The sequence below is a fragment of the Felis catus genome, chromosome B2, assembly GCF_018350175.1.
Source record: "Felis catus isolate Fca126 chromosome B2, F.catus_Fca126_mat1.0, whole genome shotgun sequence".
Lineage (NCBI taxonomy): Eukaryota > Metazoa > Chordata > Mammalia > Carnivora > Felidae > Felis > Felis catus.
The window spans coordinates 51,041,722-51,059,753 of NC_058372.1; the positions used below are offsets into that span (position 1 = coordinate 51,041,722).

At 38.8% G+C, this 18,032-nt stretch overlaps 1 protein-coding gene across 13 annotated transcripts in view; it reads right to left on the reverse strand.

The window, feature by feature from the left end:
- The window catches only part of KLHL31 (kelch like family member 31), a 124,692-nt gene that overhangs the window by 102,230 nt on the left and 4,430 nt on the right, over positions 1–18,032 (reverse strand). For 11 of the 13 annotated variants that reach the window (XR_006597840.1, XR_006597839.1, XR_002157150.2 and 8 more), the window contains exons 2-3: positions 6,350–7,554; positions 3,926–4,664 (exon numbers count right to left, since the gene is read on the reverse strand). Coding sequence is in view for 2 of the 13 variants with exons in the window: in XM_045057655.1 (XP_044913590.1) it covers positions 3,932–4,664; positions 6,350–7,521 (1,905 nt within the window). In the remaining 11 variants the exon portion in view is untranslated. Of the gene's footprint in view, positions 1–35; positions 4,665–6,349; positions 7,555–18,032 lie in introns of those variants that run through there. The other 2 variants (XM_045057655.1, XM_006931802.4) reach the window with 1 other exon arrangement.

The following is an 18,032-nucleotide window of genomic DNA, read 5'->3' on the forward strand; positions in this document are numbered from 1 at the left end:
AGGACACTACAAAACTGTCCACGTGGATCACTGACTGAGCTCTTACTGAATGCAGCTTTATTGGTAGTGATGAGGTTACAGACACCACATACATTTTAGTTTGTTGTTCCTTATATGGTACCAGAATGTTTTAAGCAAAGAATTTTTTTTTTTTTTTTGCCAGAATTTGCTGACTAGATACAAAGTTGTTTTAAAAGGAGTATCCAAGACAAGCATTTCATCTCAAAGTCTCTGGGAAGGAAATTTAAATGGTTTTTACCTTCTGAATGTGCTGGAGGGTAAATCTTTAATATTTTAGATTCTTTAGTTCTCATAATTACCATGGGAGGAGCATTGAGGAAATTTTGCTACAGTTTTTACTGATATGAAGAGACATACTGAAAAATAATTCCTTATAATGCTGCCTTGTGCTAGAAGACATATTCATCCGTGGCTGGGATGGGGATATAGCTCATTCAGAGAACATTCGTTCAGAAAAGAATCCAGAAGAATCATTCAGAGAAGATTACATAAACTTATTGCTTTGTAACTCAGGGAAAAAATTAAATGAAGTGATTTTAGTTTCTTTTATCTAGTGTCTTGGATAAATTCTGAAGGCATTTGGCCGAGATAACCAGCAAAAAATTGACCTTCTAACACTTGCATATTTCCAGGGAAGCCTCTAGTTACATGCATATTTGTAAAATACACTTACTATAATTGCTGTGATGCCTTAACCATAGAACCATTCAGTACATTTTCACTTCCCTCTTGCCTCAATTACACCTCTTCACTCGTAACACCCCGCTACCGTCTAATTACTGTTTAGAATTATATTAATCTGTACCATCACTGACCTTCTATTCATAACCAGTCTTACAACAGAGAAAGTAAACACAAAACTCATTCAATGACACCGAAAGCAACTGGAGCATCAGGGACGACAGTGGCACGCTAACAACGGACAGACCACATGACAGTCTTGTTTCCTTGAGACTCGCACATCAGGTCTCTGGCGCATTCAGAAAAAGAAAGCTTCTTATTTCAGCTACTGGGTAACTTGCTATTGCTCTGATAGGCGGAACTGATGCTTTTATTTAGTCACAGGATGTTGGCATTACAAAAATAACCCATCCTTTTCTTTCAGAAAAATAAAAGGAGGTATAGGGTTGGATCCTGAGACCAGAAGTGTAATTGAATGCTTTAAACACATGGAAAATGAAGTGCTTTTCCAGTTGGGAAACATGGAGGAACCGTCGCGGTTCTAGGGGCAACTGCTTCAATGGCAGGGTTAAAGAGTACGTTTCGCTCGTGCGCAAAAAGTGACACGCATTAGTTTGATTCTACATACTTTCGTGTCTTTCAGTTGTCAGTGAGAAATGTTTCAGGACACAGCACTTTCACCAACACTTAATGTTCCATGCTCCCTACCAATTTGTTATGTCAGAAATTCCAGGATCCTAAATTCATATTGGTCTTTATTTATGGACCTAACTGTTGAAACAGAAGAGAGAGCAGCAACGTACCCAGGAACCTGGTACGCCCAGACACGTGGGTTTTCTCAGTCTTCAAATAAACAACATAGAAAATACATTACACGGTAATTTCAAATGATTCACCCAGCTCCAACATGTCACCAATCTCATCTCTAAAAAGCCACTTCCGTGTCTGCACCAAGCTCTCATGAAGCTCTGATTGCTGAAAAATCCTCTAGTGTCAATCTCTCCTCATTCTTCCAAGATAAAATGTTACAACTGATTGATTCTCATTTCATTCCAAGCCATAGGCCCTCCACTTCACCGAACTTCTAGGATCTCAACGGGAGACACTACTAGTGCACATCAGGAATTATGTCTATTTGCCCACTTATGACCTATAATCCATAAGAAATCACTTTTTTTTCTCTCAAAATTTGTGATATACTACAGGCATCTCAACTGTACAAGAACATACATTTATATCAATCTAAAAGATGTTATAGTCACCCTCACACAGGCATTGTGGGTTGTGGCCAAAATAATTTATTAAAAATATAAAGTTTATTTTCCCAATGATGCTTCAAGGACAAGGGTTATCTGTGGTTTGTACAATGGTAACTTAAGGGGCTCAGTGATTTAACTTGCTCCATAAACTAGTTTCTTATACAGCTTTACTTTCCAGCCTGAACAGAGAGTCAAGGGAGCAGATACCTTTAGATTTGCTCCGTACGTGGAGAAGCTCTGAATGTTCTGTGTGGGGTGAGGAAACAGCCCAGTGTTTTTACATTAACAATGCCTTGTTCTCAACTTATAGTGTGGTAGGCTTTACCCAAGTGCTACCATTAAATACACAGAAATTCAACTTTTCATAAGGGGCAATGATATAAAATTGTTCCACAAAGTGTACTACATGAACCACTTTTCACAGTTCAAATAAAATATTTTAAATATAAATATTGTAACTCTAGCAATAACCTATCTACACAAGGTAGGAGAAATGGGATTAATGAGAACCCAGTTACATTTCCACATATCCCGTGTTTAACCATTTAAATAGTTTTATTTTTCAAAACCTAATTGCACATAACCCATAACTGATAGGCCACTTCTCCAAAACAAAGAAACTATCAAAGAATAAAGTGATAAATTATAAGAAAGGAAAATATGTATCATTTACTACAATCATTCCCTTGCTCCAAAACTTGGCAAACATGTAAGAAAATGATATCAAGTGGATACACCTTAATTTGCAAAGTTTATTTGGAGCAGACGAAGTGAAAACATATATAACAGAATGGGCATATATCATTTTGATATTTCCATGTGAGATAAATGTGTTAGATTTTTAATTAAGAAATCAAGAGGATTGCTGTGAAATGGAAAACAATGACATTTACCACCAGGATGTTATTGCCAAACCCAAGAATTCCAAACGTTCCCTTCATTCTCATCCATTAAAAAAAAAATGGGGGAAGTCACATTACTGTTACCAGTTGTATAACCTTCGGGCTACATAAGCTTTAAGTTAATGATCCTTACAGCCATAGTTTTATTTGGTGTTCTTTCTTGGGGCTTACATTGGGTCAAGTTTGCATCTCCGTGTAGTTTTTGGGGTCAGAGTAAGGCTCCCATCATACTTGCAATTCCTTTAATAGGGGAGGAAGGTTGAAGTGCAAACACTTGTAGGAAAAACAACAAAATGATCTAAATTTACACCATAAAGTAAATGACTAGTGGTTCTCTTCTTTGAGAGCAGTGTTTTTTGATAGCAACTACACTGGAGACTGAGGCACAGAGGAAAAAGAGAACAAGGGATAAACCAAAGGTATCAATGTGACAGTTACAGGGAGGAATCCCTGTTACTTTCCAGTCAGACGTTGTTTTAAGCTTTATGACTTTGTCACGGGATGCCTTTCAATATTCTTTACTCAGTCACGTATAGAAAAAGAAACTGCATTTAAATATAGAATTAAGTCTTTATGGATATAGACGGATTTCCATTTTAAAATAAAAGCTATGAATGCTTTTAACTTCCTAAAGAAAAAGAGAAAGAGGAAGATAAACTTTTGTACATAAAACTGCTTACTCGAATAAGCTTCCCGTCTACTGAAGGGTAAAAGAAAATTCTCAGATGTGGGTGTAACCGCTATGCATGAAGGGAAAACGCCCTGGTGGAAGATTGCCTGCAATGAATTCTGCCTGCCACCCAATGGCCGGTGAAAGGAGTGGTTTCTTTTCTTTGTGGCTTACAGAAAAAAAAAAAAAAACCAAAAAAAAAAAAAAAAAACCAAAAAAAAAACAGACCCAGAGGTAGATTAAGCCATACCCGGAATTTAAAACCACCAAGACATAGGCCTCGATATAGTTTAAGATACAACCACTGTAGTAAAGGTTATATATTTTCCTTTCCGCTAACTCAAAGGTTACCCACGAACGCCTATTTGTTCTTCCTGCGTCCCCGCATCTACCTGGGTTCAGATACTGACTGGCACGGAGGACACCGAGCTGGCTCGGGATTCCCGGGTCACGCTGTTGGGCATCGAGAGGGTGCAGCAGGACACGCCCACGGTGGCCTCGGGCAACTCGTCGTCCTCCATCCACTCGTTGAGCTCCGGGCTGAAGCACTGGATGCACTTCTTGTATTTCTTCTCGCCCTCGTTCCAGCCCCCCACGAGATACGCGCGGCCGTGCAGCGCCGAGGCGCCCGCCGTGCTCACGCCCACCAGCAGCGGCGCAGCGTAGCTCCATTGGCCAGTCGCGGGGCTGAAGCACTCCACGGTCAGCACGTCCACGCGCTCCCCGCGCGCCCCCAGCTGGCTACCCCCCATCACGTACACCCTGTCGCCCAGAGTGACCGCGCAGTGCCAGCCCCGCGGCGTGCTCAGGCCCGGCAGCTCCTGCCACGAGTCGCCGGCGGGGTCGTACGCGCACACCGAGCGCGAGTACGCGTTGCCGATGTACCCGCCGGTCACCAGCACCCGGCCGTCGGTGACCGCGCTGGCGTGGCAGCAGCGCGCCACCTCCAGGGGCGTCTTCGGCTGCCACTGATTGGTGGAGGGCACGTAGCATTCCAGCGAGGCCAGACTGCCTTCGGTATTGCGGCCGCCCACGGCGTAAAGGAGCCCGTTGAACACGCTCAGGCTGAAGTGCGTGCGCTTCTGGTTCATGCTGGCCAGGTGTATCCAGGTGTTGAAGCGGGGATCATATCTGAAAATGGCAGAGGAAGTGTGACAGCCTTGTTGGCGGCAGCTGGAGAACCCACGTGAGTCCACAAATGGAAATGTTGACACTTCCTGCAAGGAGGCTTCCCTACCAACAGAGCGCAGCCCCTCACCTGGAGGCTGGTGTTTCTGTGTCAGCCGGTAAAAGAGCGTGACACTTGGAAAAGGCAAGGTAGGCATTGGTGACTCCTCCTCCTCCTGTTTATAAAACCCACTGTCACTTGGAGAAGTCCCCACAGAGCCCAACCTTCTAGTCCCTCTTCCTCCATACTCAAATATCCATCATGGGGAAGATTTATGCATGTAGGGGAGGCCTACTGCCACATTGGCAGTCAATTCCACATATCTACAGACACCAGCCATCCCTCGCTCATTCTCACTGCTTAAGATAGGAGTTGGCTAGTTGGATTTCTCCATCTCTCACCAATACCTTCTCATTTACACACCTGTCCTGGCCATTGCAACAGTAAAGCTAAGTCACTCAACCAAGTCTTCTATCATCTGTTTAGAATGAGATCAATGGAACTCATATCCAAAAACATCAACAGATGCCTAATTTTTGATACCTTTCTATTTTCTAGCACCTCTGCGCAGGGAAGATTTTTTAGGTTAGAGGTATATTTTTTCAGTGTTTGATATTACAGTTATTATGCCACAAGGCATTGAAATCAATACTGCAAAAGCAGTGGCTAGAATCCTAATAAGAGTTATCAGCAGGAGGAAAATAATCAGTCATAGAAAACCTGTTTCAACTGTTTACATAGTTCCAAAGTATTGTAAACACAGATTCTTTCCATTAGTTTGATGTTCCTTCATTTTTGTCACATTTAACCTCCAAATCAAAGCTTAACCACTCTTATAAAGGACAAAAATCAGTTAATTGTTTGGATTCATTTAAATGACACACAGACTTATAATGAAATAATAAAGAATTTTTTTCATGATATGCTGTATAAATTTTCAGATCTTGCTCATTAGTTGTTTGACTTTGTACTTGTACCATGATAGAAGCATGACTTTCTGACATTTCAAATATATGAAAGTTGTTATTATAAATATACAAAAATAACATGGCATTTGAGTTCCATTTTCTGAAGGCTATATTATACTTTTACTGTTTCTACATGCATCAAAAATGTAGATATTTTCTAAGGTATTCAGTCCTCAAGTAAATGTTTAAAATTAATTACCTGTCACGTGTTTAACGATCTCATTGTATCTGCCAATTATAAATCTGACAGTCATCAGTGACAGTCACTTAAAATAAATTTTGTATTATTGTGATCTTTCTTACCATCTAGTGTTAAAAACTACATTTGTACCTAGTTTGTTTTCAGAAAAACAATGTATTGGGAAGGGCACCATACTATAAATGAGAAACTGTGAATTACTACTTACTAGTGGTATAACTTCTCTGGGTATCCGATTTCTCACGTGTATAATCAGAATAACCACATCTCCCAGCTCATTTCCTAGGCTTATTCAGAAATCTGGAGTGCACTATTTATATATGCATGTACTTTATGTAATGTGAACTGCTGTGTACACGTAATGTGGGATTATTGTTATTGATTTACTGAGCCAATGAACTAACAGAAATGACTAATTTACTTCTGTCAGGGAAACTGTCTTATATTAAACCATTTGAGTTTCTAATAAAGGATCAAATACCTGCAGAAATTGCTGACTGCGTGCTTGGCTTGATTTCTTGCATCATTCTGGTCTTCGCCACCGGCCACGTAAAGAAATCCGTCCATCACAGCCACACACTGATTAAAACTCTTGGCTGGCATTTCTGTAAGCTTGCTCCATCCATTTTCAGGGTCTCTGTACAAGATGTCTCTACTAAGGGACTTCTCAGTGAGGCCTGGACGTCCTCCAACAGTGACAAGGACTCGACAGCCCCCACGGATTCTCGTGCGCCTAGACTGCAATGTGTTTTGATGATATGGAAGTAAGTGGTAGTTCATAGCATCTACGAGAAGTTTGTGGCAGTCAGCATCTTGCATCATTCTTGGTACAGACTGAACATAGTTGACCAGGTCTTGTGCAGAGATGGTACCAAAGCGAATATTGCTCAAAAGATCTGCAGCATACCTCACTCTCTTTTGGTCAAATTCTAACCACTTCATTGCAATCTGGAATGCTACTATTTCAGAAGGCAACTGTAAGTCATCATCTATGAGAAGTTCATTAATTTGCTCAAAGGTAAGTTTCAAAAACTGATCTGATTCTGCAAATTCAAGGAAGTTATCCCGGATAAATTTTTGGGTTGCTGCTTTTGCATTTTTCAAAGAGTATGTTTCAGCAATGTTAGCAATGTACATGCAATTCTCAACACTCATCTCCCGTATCAGAAAATCACTGCACATCTTTACAAGGGTGTGGATCTGAAGATAAACAGCAGCAGAAATAATGCTTCCTATCGTGTACAAGGAGAGAGTCAGCTTTCCGGTGTAGGCATATGCGATGACAGTAGCCAGGCCTAGTGGTGAGATATCATTGAGATCCACCCTTTGGGTAGATGGGTCTTTTTTTAGGATGTTGTAAAAGTATTCACTGCATGAAGCCATCACTGACTTGTGAACATCAAAAGATTTGGTTTTGGTGCCAATGACTAAGTCGCAAAGGAAGTTCTCCTGCCTCATTCTACTTAAGCCTTCCAAGAGATTGGGGCCATAAGAAGCATCTGTTAGTTCAGAAGAAATGCAGTTAAGGCCATTGCCTCCCTCTAGGAGCCCATTCAAAGCATTTAATTTGTTTAGGGGGCTATCTTCTACGATTATGGTCATCTCATTGATATCTCCTTTGTTCTTTTTGACAGTCTTCTTTTTGGGGGCCATGTTGGCAAACACACTGTCACAGGCAAGATTTTGCTACAAAAAAAAACAAAAGAAAAAGAAAGAAAGAAAGAAAGAAAGAAAGAAAGAAAGAAAGAAAGAAAGAAAGAAAGAAAGAAAGAAAGAAAGGCATGGTTTTATTTTAACTGTGCATTGGGCTTTGAAATGTTACACTGAAAACCTTCTTTTTCATAATAGTTTTTTAATAGCATAATGTAAATTAAACCTCAAAAATGGGCTTAAAGACTTACATTAAACCAGATGCACATTTTATGGACAGTTTGCTTCAGCATCAAGCACTGAAGACAATTCTAGAAAGATTTATATTATCAAATGAGACCTCTCAATACCTATACTGCCAAGTAATTTTATATAGCAGAAATGATCAAATATTCTCTGTTCTAGCTGTATAATATTTATAGAATAGTAGTTAAACATCACTTGAAGGGCTTAGTTTATTCTCATGAAAAAATGAATTATAACTACTCTGAAGTTTTCCTCAATAAAATACTAAAATTCAGGAATCCATGTGAAATGTATATATATATATTAGAATAAATGTGGAATTTAAAAATCAGTGAGTAAGGATTTGTAATGATACATTAGTTCAATTAATTTCTACTCTACATAGTCACTAAAATAACTTCCAGATGGATGAAATCCCTAAGTCACACTCACACACACACATACACATACACACACACGCAATGTGTACAAAAAGTAGAGCAAAGTAGGTGTTTTTTTTCTTTTTCTTTTTTAATTTTAGGTAGGAAAGGCCCTCTTAAGCATAATCCCAAATCCAGAAGTCATAGGGGAAAAGACTGAAATATCTGAATACAAAAAAAAGAAACTATAAAATAACACCAGCCATTTAAAAGGCAAGAAATTGATGTTTAAAAAATGTTTGTCACATTCTTTTTTTCAATGTTTATTTATTTATTTTTAGAGAGAGAGAGTGTGCACGCAAGTCAGGGAGAGGCAGATAGAGAGGGAGAGAGAGAATCCCAAGCGGGCTTGATCTTAAGAACTGCGAGATCATGAGCTGAACCAAAACAAAAAATTGGATGCTTAACCTCTGAGCCACCCAGGCACACCCCACCTTTTTAAAAATTGTAACACTCTTGACAGATAATAAGTTAATTAACATGATATTTAAAGAACTCCAACAATTAATTAACAATAAAAAAGTAATCCAATTAAAAATTATCAAAGACTATGACTAGGTAACTAGATGGTTCACAGAAAATACAAATAGTTGATCAATACATTTTTTAAAGCTAAACTAATTATAATCAGGGAACTGTCAACTGAAATACAGAAATCCTTTTTATTTACTTTTTTGTGGATTCATTTTGCTTATCAGATGGTTAAAATATTTTTTAATCTTCGTATATCAGATACTGGTGTGGTGCTCTCCACACACATTATTGATGGGAGTATGATTGATACAGTCTTTGCTTTGATGCTAAATCTAAATCTAGGAATGTGCCTCATAGAGTATTATCCTCATAAAGATATATTTATATGGATAGTATTCATTTTCCATTATCAATGTTATAAATATTTGAGCCAGTTTAAACCGATATGAAGTGGCTCTGAACCTTTAAGGTGATTTAAGCTTTAGTATTAAACAGACTTGAAATATACTAAGTTTAACAAATACATGCTTAGCCCTTAAAATATCATTAATTAAACTGTTTTAGACTTAAAAATATTGAGCTTAGTCACCAGAAGATATTATATTTGGACTTTTCAGTGGGTCTTATTTACACCAGGATGGTAGTATTCACTTTTTTGTGAGATTACTGTTTTTTTTTTTAATTTTTAAGATTGCAAAATCAGTATTTATAAATCAACAACTCACTTTGGTAGATATTATTCCAGATAATTGGATAAGCTTATACAAACTTATATTTGCATATTTTTGAGCAGTGATGTGTTGATAAACCAGCTCTCTTAAAGGTGAAAAAGTCCTTCTTTGTAAGGTACGGATTTCTTTAGTGCAAATACACTCATTGTAGCTGCTTTTAAGCTATCCACTGCTTAACAATCAGCTTGTCAAATTCCTGAAAATGTAACAGTTGGCTTTCAGAAGCCAGTACAAGTCAGCTCCAGCATACCACTATGTGAGAACTTACATCAAAACACATTGATGCTGTATTATTCAGCAGTTTGTTTTTTCTCACCTACCATAAGTTATGTACTTCCTTCCGTATCAGTACACACATGCATTCACATCATTCTAATAGTTGCATAGCATCCCATACTAAAGATGTATAAAACTTATGCAATTATTCTCCTTCTGATGGGTATTTGGGTATTCAGGCATTTCATAGTTTTTTGAAGGCTCTGTGTGTGTGTGTGTGTGTGTGTGTGTGTGTGTGTGTGTGTGTCTTTTAAGTCTCACTGTTGAATTCATTCTGAAGGGTAAAACTTGGCTTTGATCCTTCTTGAAAGGCCTTCAATTTAATTACTGGAATATATGTTAAGAATTCCATAACCTTTTTATTTTGTTTGTCCTTATTCCTTTGATGTAGAAGAATCATAGCAAGTACGTGGGAAACAGAGAAGATCTATCTCTTTGCCAGGGCCTTTTGTCCTCCTCATTAACTTCAGATTGTCATATTCATATTTATATTTGTTTACAAGACGGCAGCACATATGTCCTGCTTCATTCTTTCCTGCAAGCAATGCCAGATGCATCCTGACCTTGTGAAATAGATTTCCAAACCCGCATCAGTTTAGTCTTCAAATGCCTTTGACTTAGGTGGTTAGTGTCCTCTTGATGGATTTTTCTGGGGAAATGTAAAAATTTTGTTCAGCAAGTACTTATCAGACACCTACTGCTGTCTGGGCAGCACTGTGCTGGGAGTGATGGAGTAATACAATATGTAATTTATGTTAGACAGACAAGGCATACAAGTATAAAATGGCAACAAGTAGGTAAACACAATAATTTTTTTAAAACATCAGTTTCTACCATCTGGAGTAGAAGCACCAATGTCTTTGGGAAAAGCCTGGTCTATTTTCTTGGAAGAGCCCCTTTGGACAATTTTTTATTCCCATAAATGTTGGGCTTATAATCACTCATTATTTTGGAGGAAATCCTGAACTTGAAGAGTAGTATCAATGTTTTAGACCGAAAAGGTAAAAATTCTGTTCATCTATCATTAAATGATTACACTAGTCCCCTTTTTATCTGTGGTTTTGCTTTCCTCTCTTTCCATTACCCATGGTCAGCTGTGGTCCGGAGGCAGATGATGTCCTTCTGGACAGAAGACCAATAGTAGCCTAAATGCTACATCACAACGCCTATGTCACTAACCTCACTTCATCTTGTCACGTAAGCATTTATCATCTCACAGCATCACAAGAAGGGTGAGTAAGGTACAGTAAGATATTTTAAGAGAGAGCACATTCACATAGCTTGGATTATAGTATGTTGTTATTCTATTTTATTATTATTGTTGTTAATCTCTTACTGCGCCTAATTTATAAACTTTATCTGAGGTATGTATGTATAGGAAAAAACATAGAGTGTGTGTATGTATATAGGCTTATATATACATATATATATATATATATATATATATGTATATATAAGCTTCAGTACTATTTGCAGTTTTAGGCATCACCGGGGGTCTTGGAAGATATCCCCTGTGGATAAGGGGTGACTACTGTATTCACTGGTAGCATATAAGATATCTTAAATATCTTAAGATATTCAACAACTGATAAAACAGGGCGCCTGCTATTCACAGGCGCCTACTTAATAGCATGGATTCTGGAGCTGAGTTCCAGAGGCTTCCCTGGAGCACTCTGTGTAAGGCATCAGTTGCTGGATAACAGTGGGGCCCAGGGGCTTCTTGGAGAAGGCTGGAGGGGTGGGAGGGAATCAGGGGGAGGTCAGGGCAGCAAATATCCAGATATACAGAAGGATCAACTCTGTATGGAAGGATCTCACTATTTTAACAACTGGTATACCGTACTGAATCATTCTTGTCTCAGTGACAGGGTATAATCATGAGGTTTCTGAAGAAAAGAGAAAATCTAGCTTCAACAAAGCAGCAATATTATGGGGCTCTGGAGACAAAGGGCCAGCAGGGAATTCCAAAGGAAAGGGTGACCAGTGGACCCTGGGAGCAATAATATATTATTGCCAGTTTTAAATCTTCCTTTTTTACATTGTTACTCTCCTATATCACACTTAATTGAGGAATCTCAAGTATCCTTAATAAAGTCTGATAAATTGCTGACTAGCTCCCTCTCTGCCTGTAGGAGTATCATCTGGTATTGTCGTGAACACCTCAGCCTCTACAGAAGGACTGCTTCAATTTAACAAGCAGCTCTAGGGGTGAGGGTGGGAAGCTGTGGATTGGGTGGGGGGAGAAGCAGGGGAAACTATCAAGTGACTGTAGGGAGTATAAAAAGCAGGATATGGGGTGCCTGGGGGGCTCAGATCGTTAAGCCTCCAGCTCTTGATTTCTGCTCGGGTCATGATCTCACAGCTCCTGAGTTCAAGCCCTGCATTGGGCTCTGTGCTGACAGTGCGGACAGAGCCTGCATGGTATTCTCTGTCTCCCTCTCTCTTTCTGCCCCTCCTCTGCTTGTGCTCTCTCAGAGACTCAAAATAAATAAATAAACTTAAAAAAAATAAAGTCAGGGTGATTTTGTAGAGGAGTCAAGAGTTGGAAAAAAGAAATAGCATAGGATGAGTTCCCCTACCCTTGCAAAGTTTTGGGGTGGTTTTTTTGTGGGTTGTTTTGTTTTGTTGGTGGCTTTTTGCCTAAGAGCAGATTGCAACTGGCACTTCACGGGGCAGCTACACCTCCAACAGAAAGCATCGCTGCATTGAAGAACCAGAGGACAGTTTGTGGCAATCACATCCACTGCAAAGTGAGCTGGGAATTCTGGGAAAAAGAGATCCTCAAAGGGGAACTCAGTGGAAATTTAGATCATCAGGAAGGAATGAAAAGTATCAGAAATGATAAATATCTGGATGCATATAAAAGACTTTTTTTCCCTCTAAACTTCTTTAAAATTCATACAACTCTTCAAAGCAAAATTGATAAATTGTCTTGCAGGGTTTCTAATATTTCTAGATGTAGCACATACAACAATTACAGCATAAAGGGTGGGGGTGATGGTAAGTGAATCTATATGGTTGCAAGGTTACTACATTTTATGTGAAATGGTAAATATTAACTTCTGTAGCCTGTGAGAATTTAACTTTGCATATTGTAATCTCTAGAGTAGTGCTGACCAATAGAAATGTAACATGAGTCACACATGCAATTAAAGAATTCCCAGTAGTGACATTAAAATGTTAAAAAGAAACAAGTGAAATTAATTTTAATAATATGGTTTATTCAACCATATACATGCAAAATATTATCATTTCACTATGTAATTGGTATAAAATTATTAATGTGATATTTTACATTCTTCATTCATCCCAAGTCTTCAAAATGCAAGGTGTATTTTATACTTACAGTGCAGCTCATTTTGGACTAGCTACACTTAAAGTGTTTAATAGTCACATGTGACTGATGACCATGGTATTGGACAGCAAAGCCCTAGAATAACCACTTAAAGAATGCAGAGTACGGGGCGCCTGGGTGGCTCAGTTGATTAAGTGTCCGACTTTCGCTCATGATCTCACAGTTTGTGAGTTTGAGCCCTGCATTGGGCTCCCTGCTGTCAACATGAAGCCCACTTCAGATCCCCTGGACCCCCCTTTCTCTGCCCCTCCCCTGTTTGTACTCTCTCTCTCAAAAATAAATAAAAACATTAAAAAAAGAATGCCAAGTATAGCTGAAAGAGCAATAGATTAAATGGAATTCAAAAGAAGGCAGGCAAGTTGGAGCAGAGAGACAAAAATTAGAGGGGACAAAACCCCCGCTAAGTAATTTAATGGTAAACCTAAATCCAATTATATTACTAATTACATTAAATGTCAGTGGGTAGAACATTATAGTTAACAGGCACAGATTCTCAGAACGGATAAGAAAAGCAAGAGTAAGACCCAAATATATGCTGTCTACAAGAGACTCACTATAAATATAAAGACACAGATAGGTAAAAAATAAATGGGTACAAAAAGATTTACTATAGAAATAGTAGACATAAGAAGACTGGAGTGGATATGTTAATATCAGGTGAAATACATTTCAATAAAAAACAATTACCATTGGTAAAGAGGGAATTTCATAATGATAAGAAGGTCAAATCATCATGAGAATATAACAAATATAAACATATATGTGCAAATAACAGACTTTCGTTTTATTTATTTATTAAAAAAATTTTTTTTTAACGTTTATTTATTTTTGAGACAGAGAGAGACAGAGCATGAACGGGGGAGGGTCAGAGAGAGAGAGAGGGAGACACAGAATCTGAAACGGGCTCCAGGCTCTGAGCTGTCAGCACAGAGCCCGACGCGGGGCTCGAACTCACGGACCGTGAGATCATGACCTGAGCCGAAGTCGGAGGCTTAACCGACTGAGCCACCCAGGCGCCCCAATAACAGACTTTCAAAGTTACGTGAAGCAAAACAAGTGACAGAATTAAAAGGAGAAATGGGCAATTCCTCAATTATACTTGAAAATATTAATAACTCCCAGACACTAACAGAACTACTAGGCAAAGAAATAAGTAAAGGTATAGATTACCTGAACAATGTTATTAATCACCTTGACTTAACTGATATTTCTATGACATTACACCCAACAACTGCAGAATACAAATTCTCCTCAGGTGCACATGGTACTCTTACCAAGACAGATCAGACCCTATGCTGGACCCCAAAACATGTCTCAGTAAATTTAAAGGCACTGAAGCCATACGGAGTACATTCTCTGATCATACTGGAATTAAATTTAGAAATTAGTAACAATAATCTAAACAATAATCTAAATAATAATCTAAATAATCCACCATTATTTGGAAACTAAACAGTATACTTCTAAATAATCCATGTGTCAAAGAAGAAGTCACAAGAGAAATTAGATAATATTTCAAACTAAATGATAATGAAATGTGATATAAATACAGCTCTGCTACTAATCCAAAGTAAGACTCACCATAGATTACCTAACCTCTTAGAGTCTCCACTGACTTGTCTTTAAAGTGAAGATAATAATAGTGCCTGCCTGCAAGGTTGCAAATGAAAACGTAATGAGAAATTAATGCCTATACAGCACTCAGCCGAGTATCTAGCAAAAAGTGAGCATTCAAAAAATTTCAATCATTTTCATAAAAATCAACAACATTGTGTTGTGGGTCTTTGGGAATAGGAAAGTAACTTGTTTAAGCCTTGAAGTGAAGCGAATCAGAGAAAGATGCCACATTATGGAAAAGCAATCATGAGGAGCAGGGGACAAGCATACACAGGGACCCAGAATGAGAAATGGCAAACAGCAACCTGGAAGCAGGGGGCTGTTTCTAGAAACTATGAACATTTCTAAGAATTTTTGAAAATCCTAGGGAGAGAAATGGAATTTGTGCAATTATGCAGTATGAGGAGCAGATTATTTTTATTTTGATACGAATGATAAAGGTAACCCTAGAAATTTAGAAGACTTGGGACATTTGGTTATCGGTTATGTAGCAACACAAAATTACATGAAACAGATTGAACCTGTAAGACTGGGCCTAAGGATTCAAATACAAGGCTTATTTTGGTGAAGTGGTGTTGGGATGGGAGGGTTTGCAGATAATAGGTTTTGCTGGTCCTGGTACAAAACAAAGGGTTTTTAAGAGGAGTGGGTGGGGGGGTGGGCGCAGAGAAGATAACTTAGTAGTAGAGGAAATGCCTCATGCTGAAGCAGAGAGGCATGACGCAGCATGGTACATGCAGACTCAGATGGCTGTCATGAGGGATAGGTGGGCAGGCATATTAGGCCAAAACATAAAGGTTGTTGGATTCTGGGAAGGGCCTGAACTCAATAAATTAGTATGCGATCAAGAAGGATTAAGAAATCTCCAGGAAGGGAGAAGAAGATGACCTGAGGCCCTAGTGAAATCAGTAAAAGTTCTTCCAGGCCTCCGTCTCTTATCTCCTGTTGCCACTTTTAATTTCCTTTATATATAGATATAGATATAGATATAGATATAGATATAGATATAGATATAGATATAGATATATACATATCTATCTTTCATATATGTACATGTATATGTACAGTTGACTCTTGGACTGAACCTCCACACAGGTTTTTTCAATAAATACACTGGAGGTTTTTTTGGAGATTTGCAATAATTGAAAACACTTGCAGACAAACCATATAATCTAGAAATAGTGAAAAAATTAAAAAGTCTGGTACATCATGAATGCATAAATTGTATGTAGATAGTAGTCTATTTTATCATCTGCTACCATAAGATACACACAAACCTATTATAAACAATTTAAAATTTATGAAAACATACACATACAAACACAGACCATGTGTGGCACCATTTGTAGTTGAGAGAAACGTAAACAAACATAAAGATGCAGAATTAAGTCATAACTGCCTAAAATTAATTGCAATAATTTTGCAGCACCCTCCTGTTGCTACTGCAGTGAGCTCAAGAGTTGCAAATATTCTCTTAACACGCTGCGTGACCCTAATCACCTCTGCATAAACAGTCTGTCTCTCCAGGAAATTTTTTATGGCAGCAAAACGTGATGTCTTATGGTCCTTGTGATCAGTAGTTAAGTTTTGGGGGAGTCAAAAGCTATACGCAGATTTTTGAGTGTGCAGGGGTTTGGCTCCCCTAACCCCCATGTTGCTCAAGGGTCAGCTGTTTATTATGTATATATAATTTTATTATTTAAATGATATTTTAAATAATATTAATCAGTTCAATTAATTTAGTATAATTAATATTTTAAAAACATTTTATTTTTAAGTAATCTCTATACCCAACATGGGCTCAAAGCCACAACCCCAAGATCAAGAGTTGCGTGCTCTACCGACTGAGGCAGCCGGGTGCCCCTATTAATTAAAATTTTATTTTATTTTATTTTATTTTATTTTATTTATTTAATTTATTTTTAAGACATGCTCTTTGTTGACATTTTTTAAATGTTTATTTATTTTTGAAAGAGAGAGAGAGAGTGCAAGCAGGGGACGGGCAGAGAGAGAGGGAGACACGGAATCCGAAGTAGGTTCCAGGCTCTGAGCCATCAGCACAGAGTCTGACACAGGGCTCAAACTCACGAACCTCGAGATCATGACCTGAGCCGAAGTCGCACGCCTGACTGGCTGAGCCACCCAGGCATCACTTAATTAATATTCTAGGTAACATTTTAACATGTACATTTTTAAAATAAGAGAGGTCTTTTAGAGCCCTCAAAATCCAGGTAACTGGCTTCTTAAGCTCTCTCTAGGCGAGTTAGAGGGAGAGAAGTCGTCAGGAGACTATAAAAGACTACTGAAACCAGAGCTTGCCTTCAACTTCCTAGTGGCCATATTTTCCCAGACATGCTCACATATTCAATCATTCTGTACTAGAGCTGCCACTACATCGTTTTTCTAGGTGTGCACCTTGGAGGTGAGGCTGTGTATCCACTTGGCCAGGTGTTCTTAGTGTGGGCTATGTTCCTCCAATAAGGACCCTAAAGACTCCTCACAGGACTCTGAGGGTCAGTCACTGCTCTGAAGCTGGGCAAAGCTCTGATGATGTCCTCTAGGCTGCAGAGATGTTCACGGGCTCCTGTATCCCGACAGATGCTTTTCCACTGGGCCTGCTCCTCTAATTCCTATTGGCCCTGCATGGGGCTCTGGCCACTGCTTTTCTCAATTCGAGGAGGATTACAGGTCAGTAAGAGTGGTAAGGGCAGCTACTCAGGGCACTACTGCAGAGAAGACTAGCTTTCTCATTATGGCAGATCAAAACCCAAGAGGCTCCGTTCTCATCAGGCAGACAGACAAGCCTCCAACAAACTCTACAGATCCCTCACCCTGGGGCCTTGCTGGGGAGTACAGGCACAGGGATGTTACAGTGGGTGTATGTGTTCACACGCACACATATACACTCACCGTGCCACGTGACCAACCATCATTCTTTCACAGTCACATTTAAATGAAGAGCAAGGACAGCTTGAAAGGAAGGGAGTTGTAAAAGGGCAGCCTAAGGAGCAGATGTGTGAAGGTAAAGTGGAACAATTTAATCCACTGCTATTTACTCATTCCGTCATGGCGCTGGGCTTCCAAGCTGACTGTACAACGAATGATCAGAAAGAACTGAATATTTACAAAATATATTACTCAGTCACTGCAAATGCAAATGCTCAGTCACTCAGGTCATATGCAAACATATATTCAGAAACAATTTGTACAGGAACTCTTTACTGTTTCTTCTACAATTATACAAATGTTCACTGTGTGCCCTGGGTCATACTGTAAGTGATGGCTGATGATGGTCACAGTGACAGCCCCACAATGTGGTTGTGAGGAACAGATGTTTTACAAATGAGTTGCATACATATGTTCATATGTAATCTAGAGTATAACCTAGAAATTAAG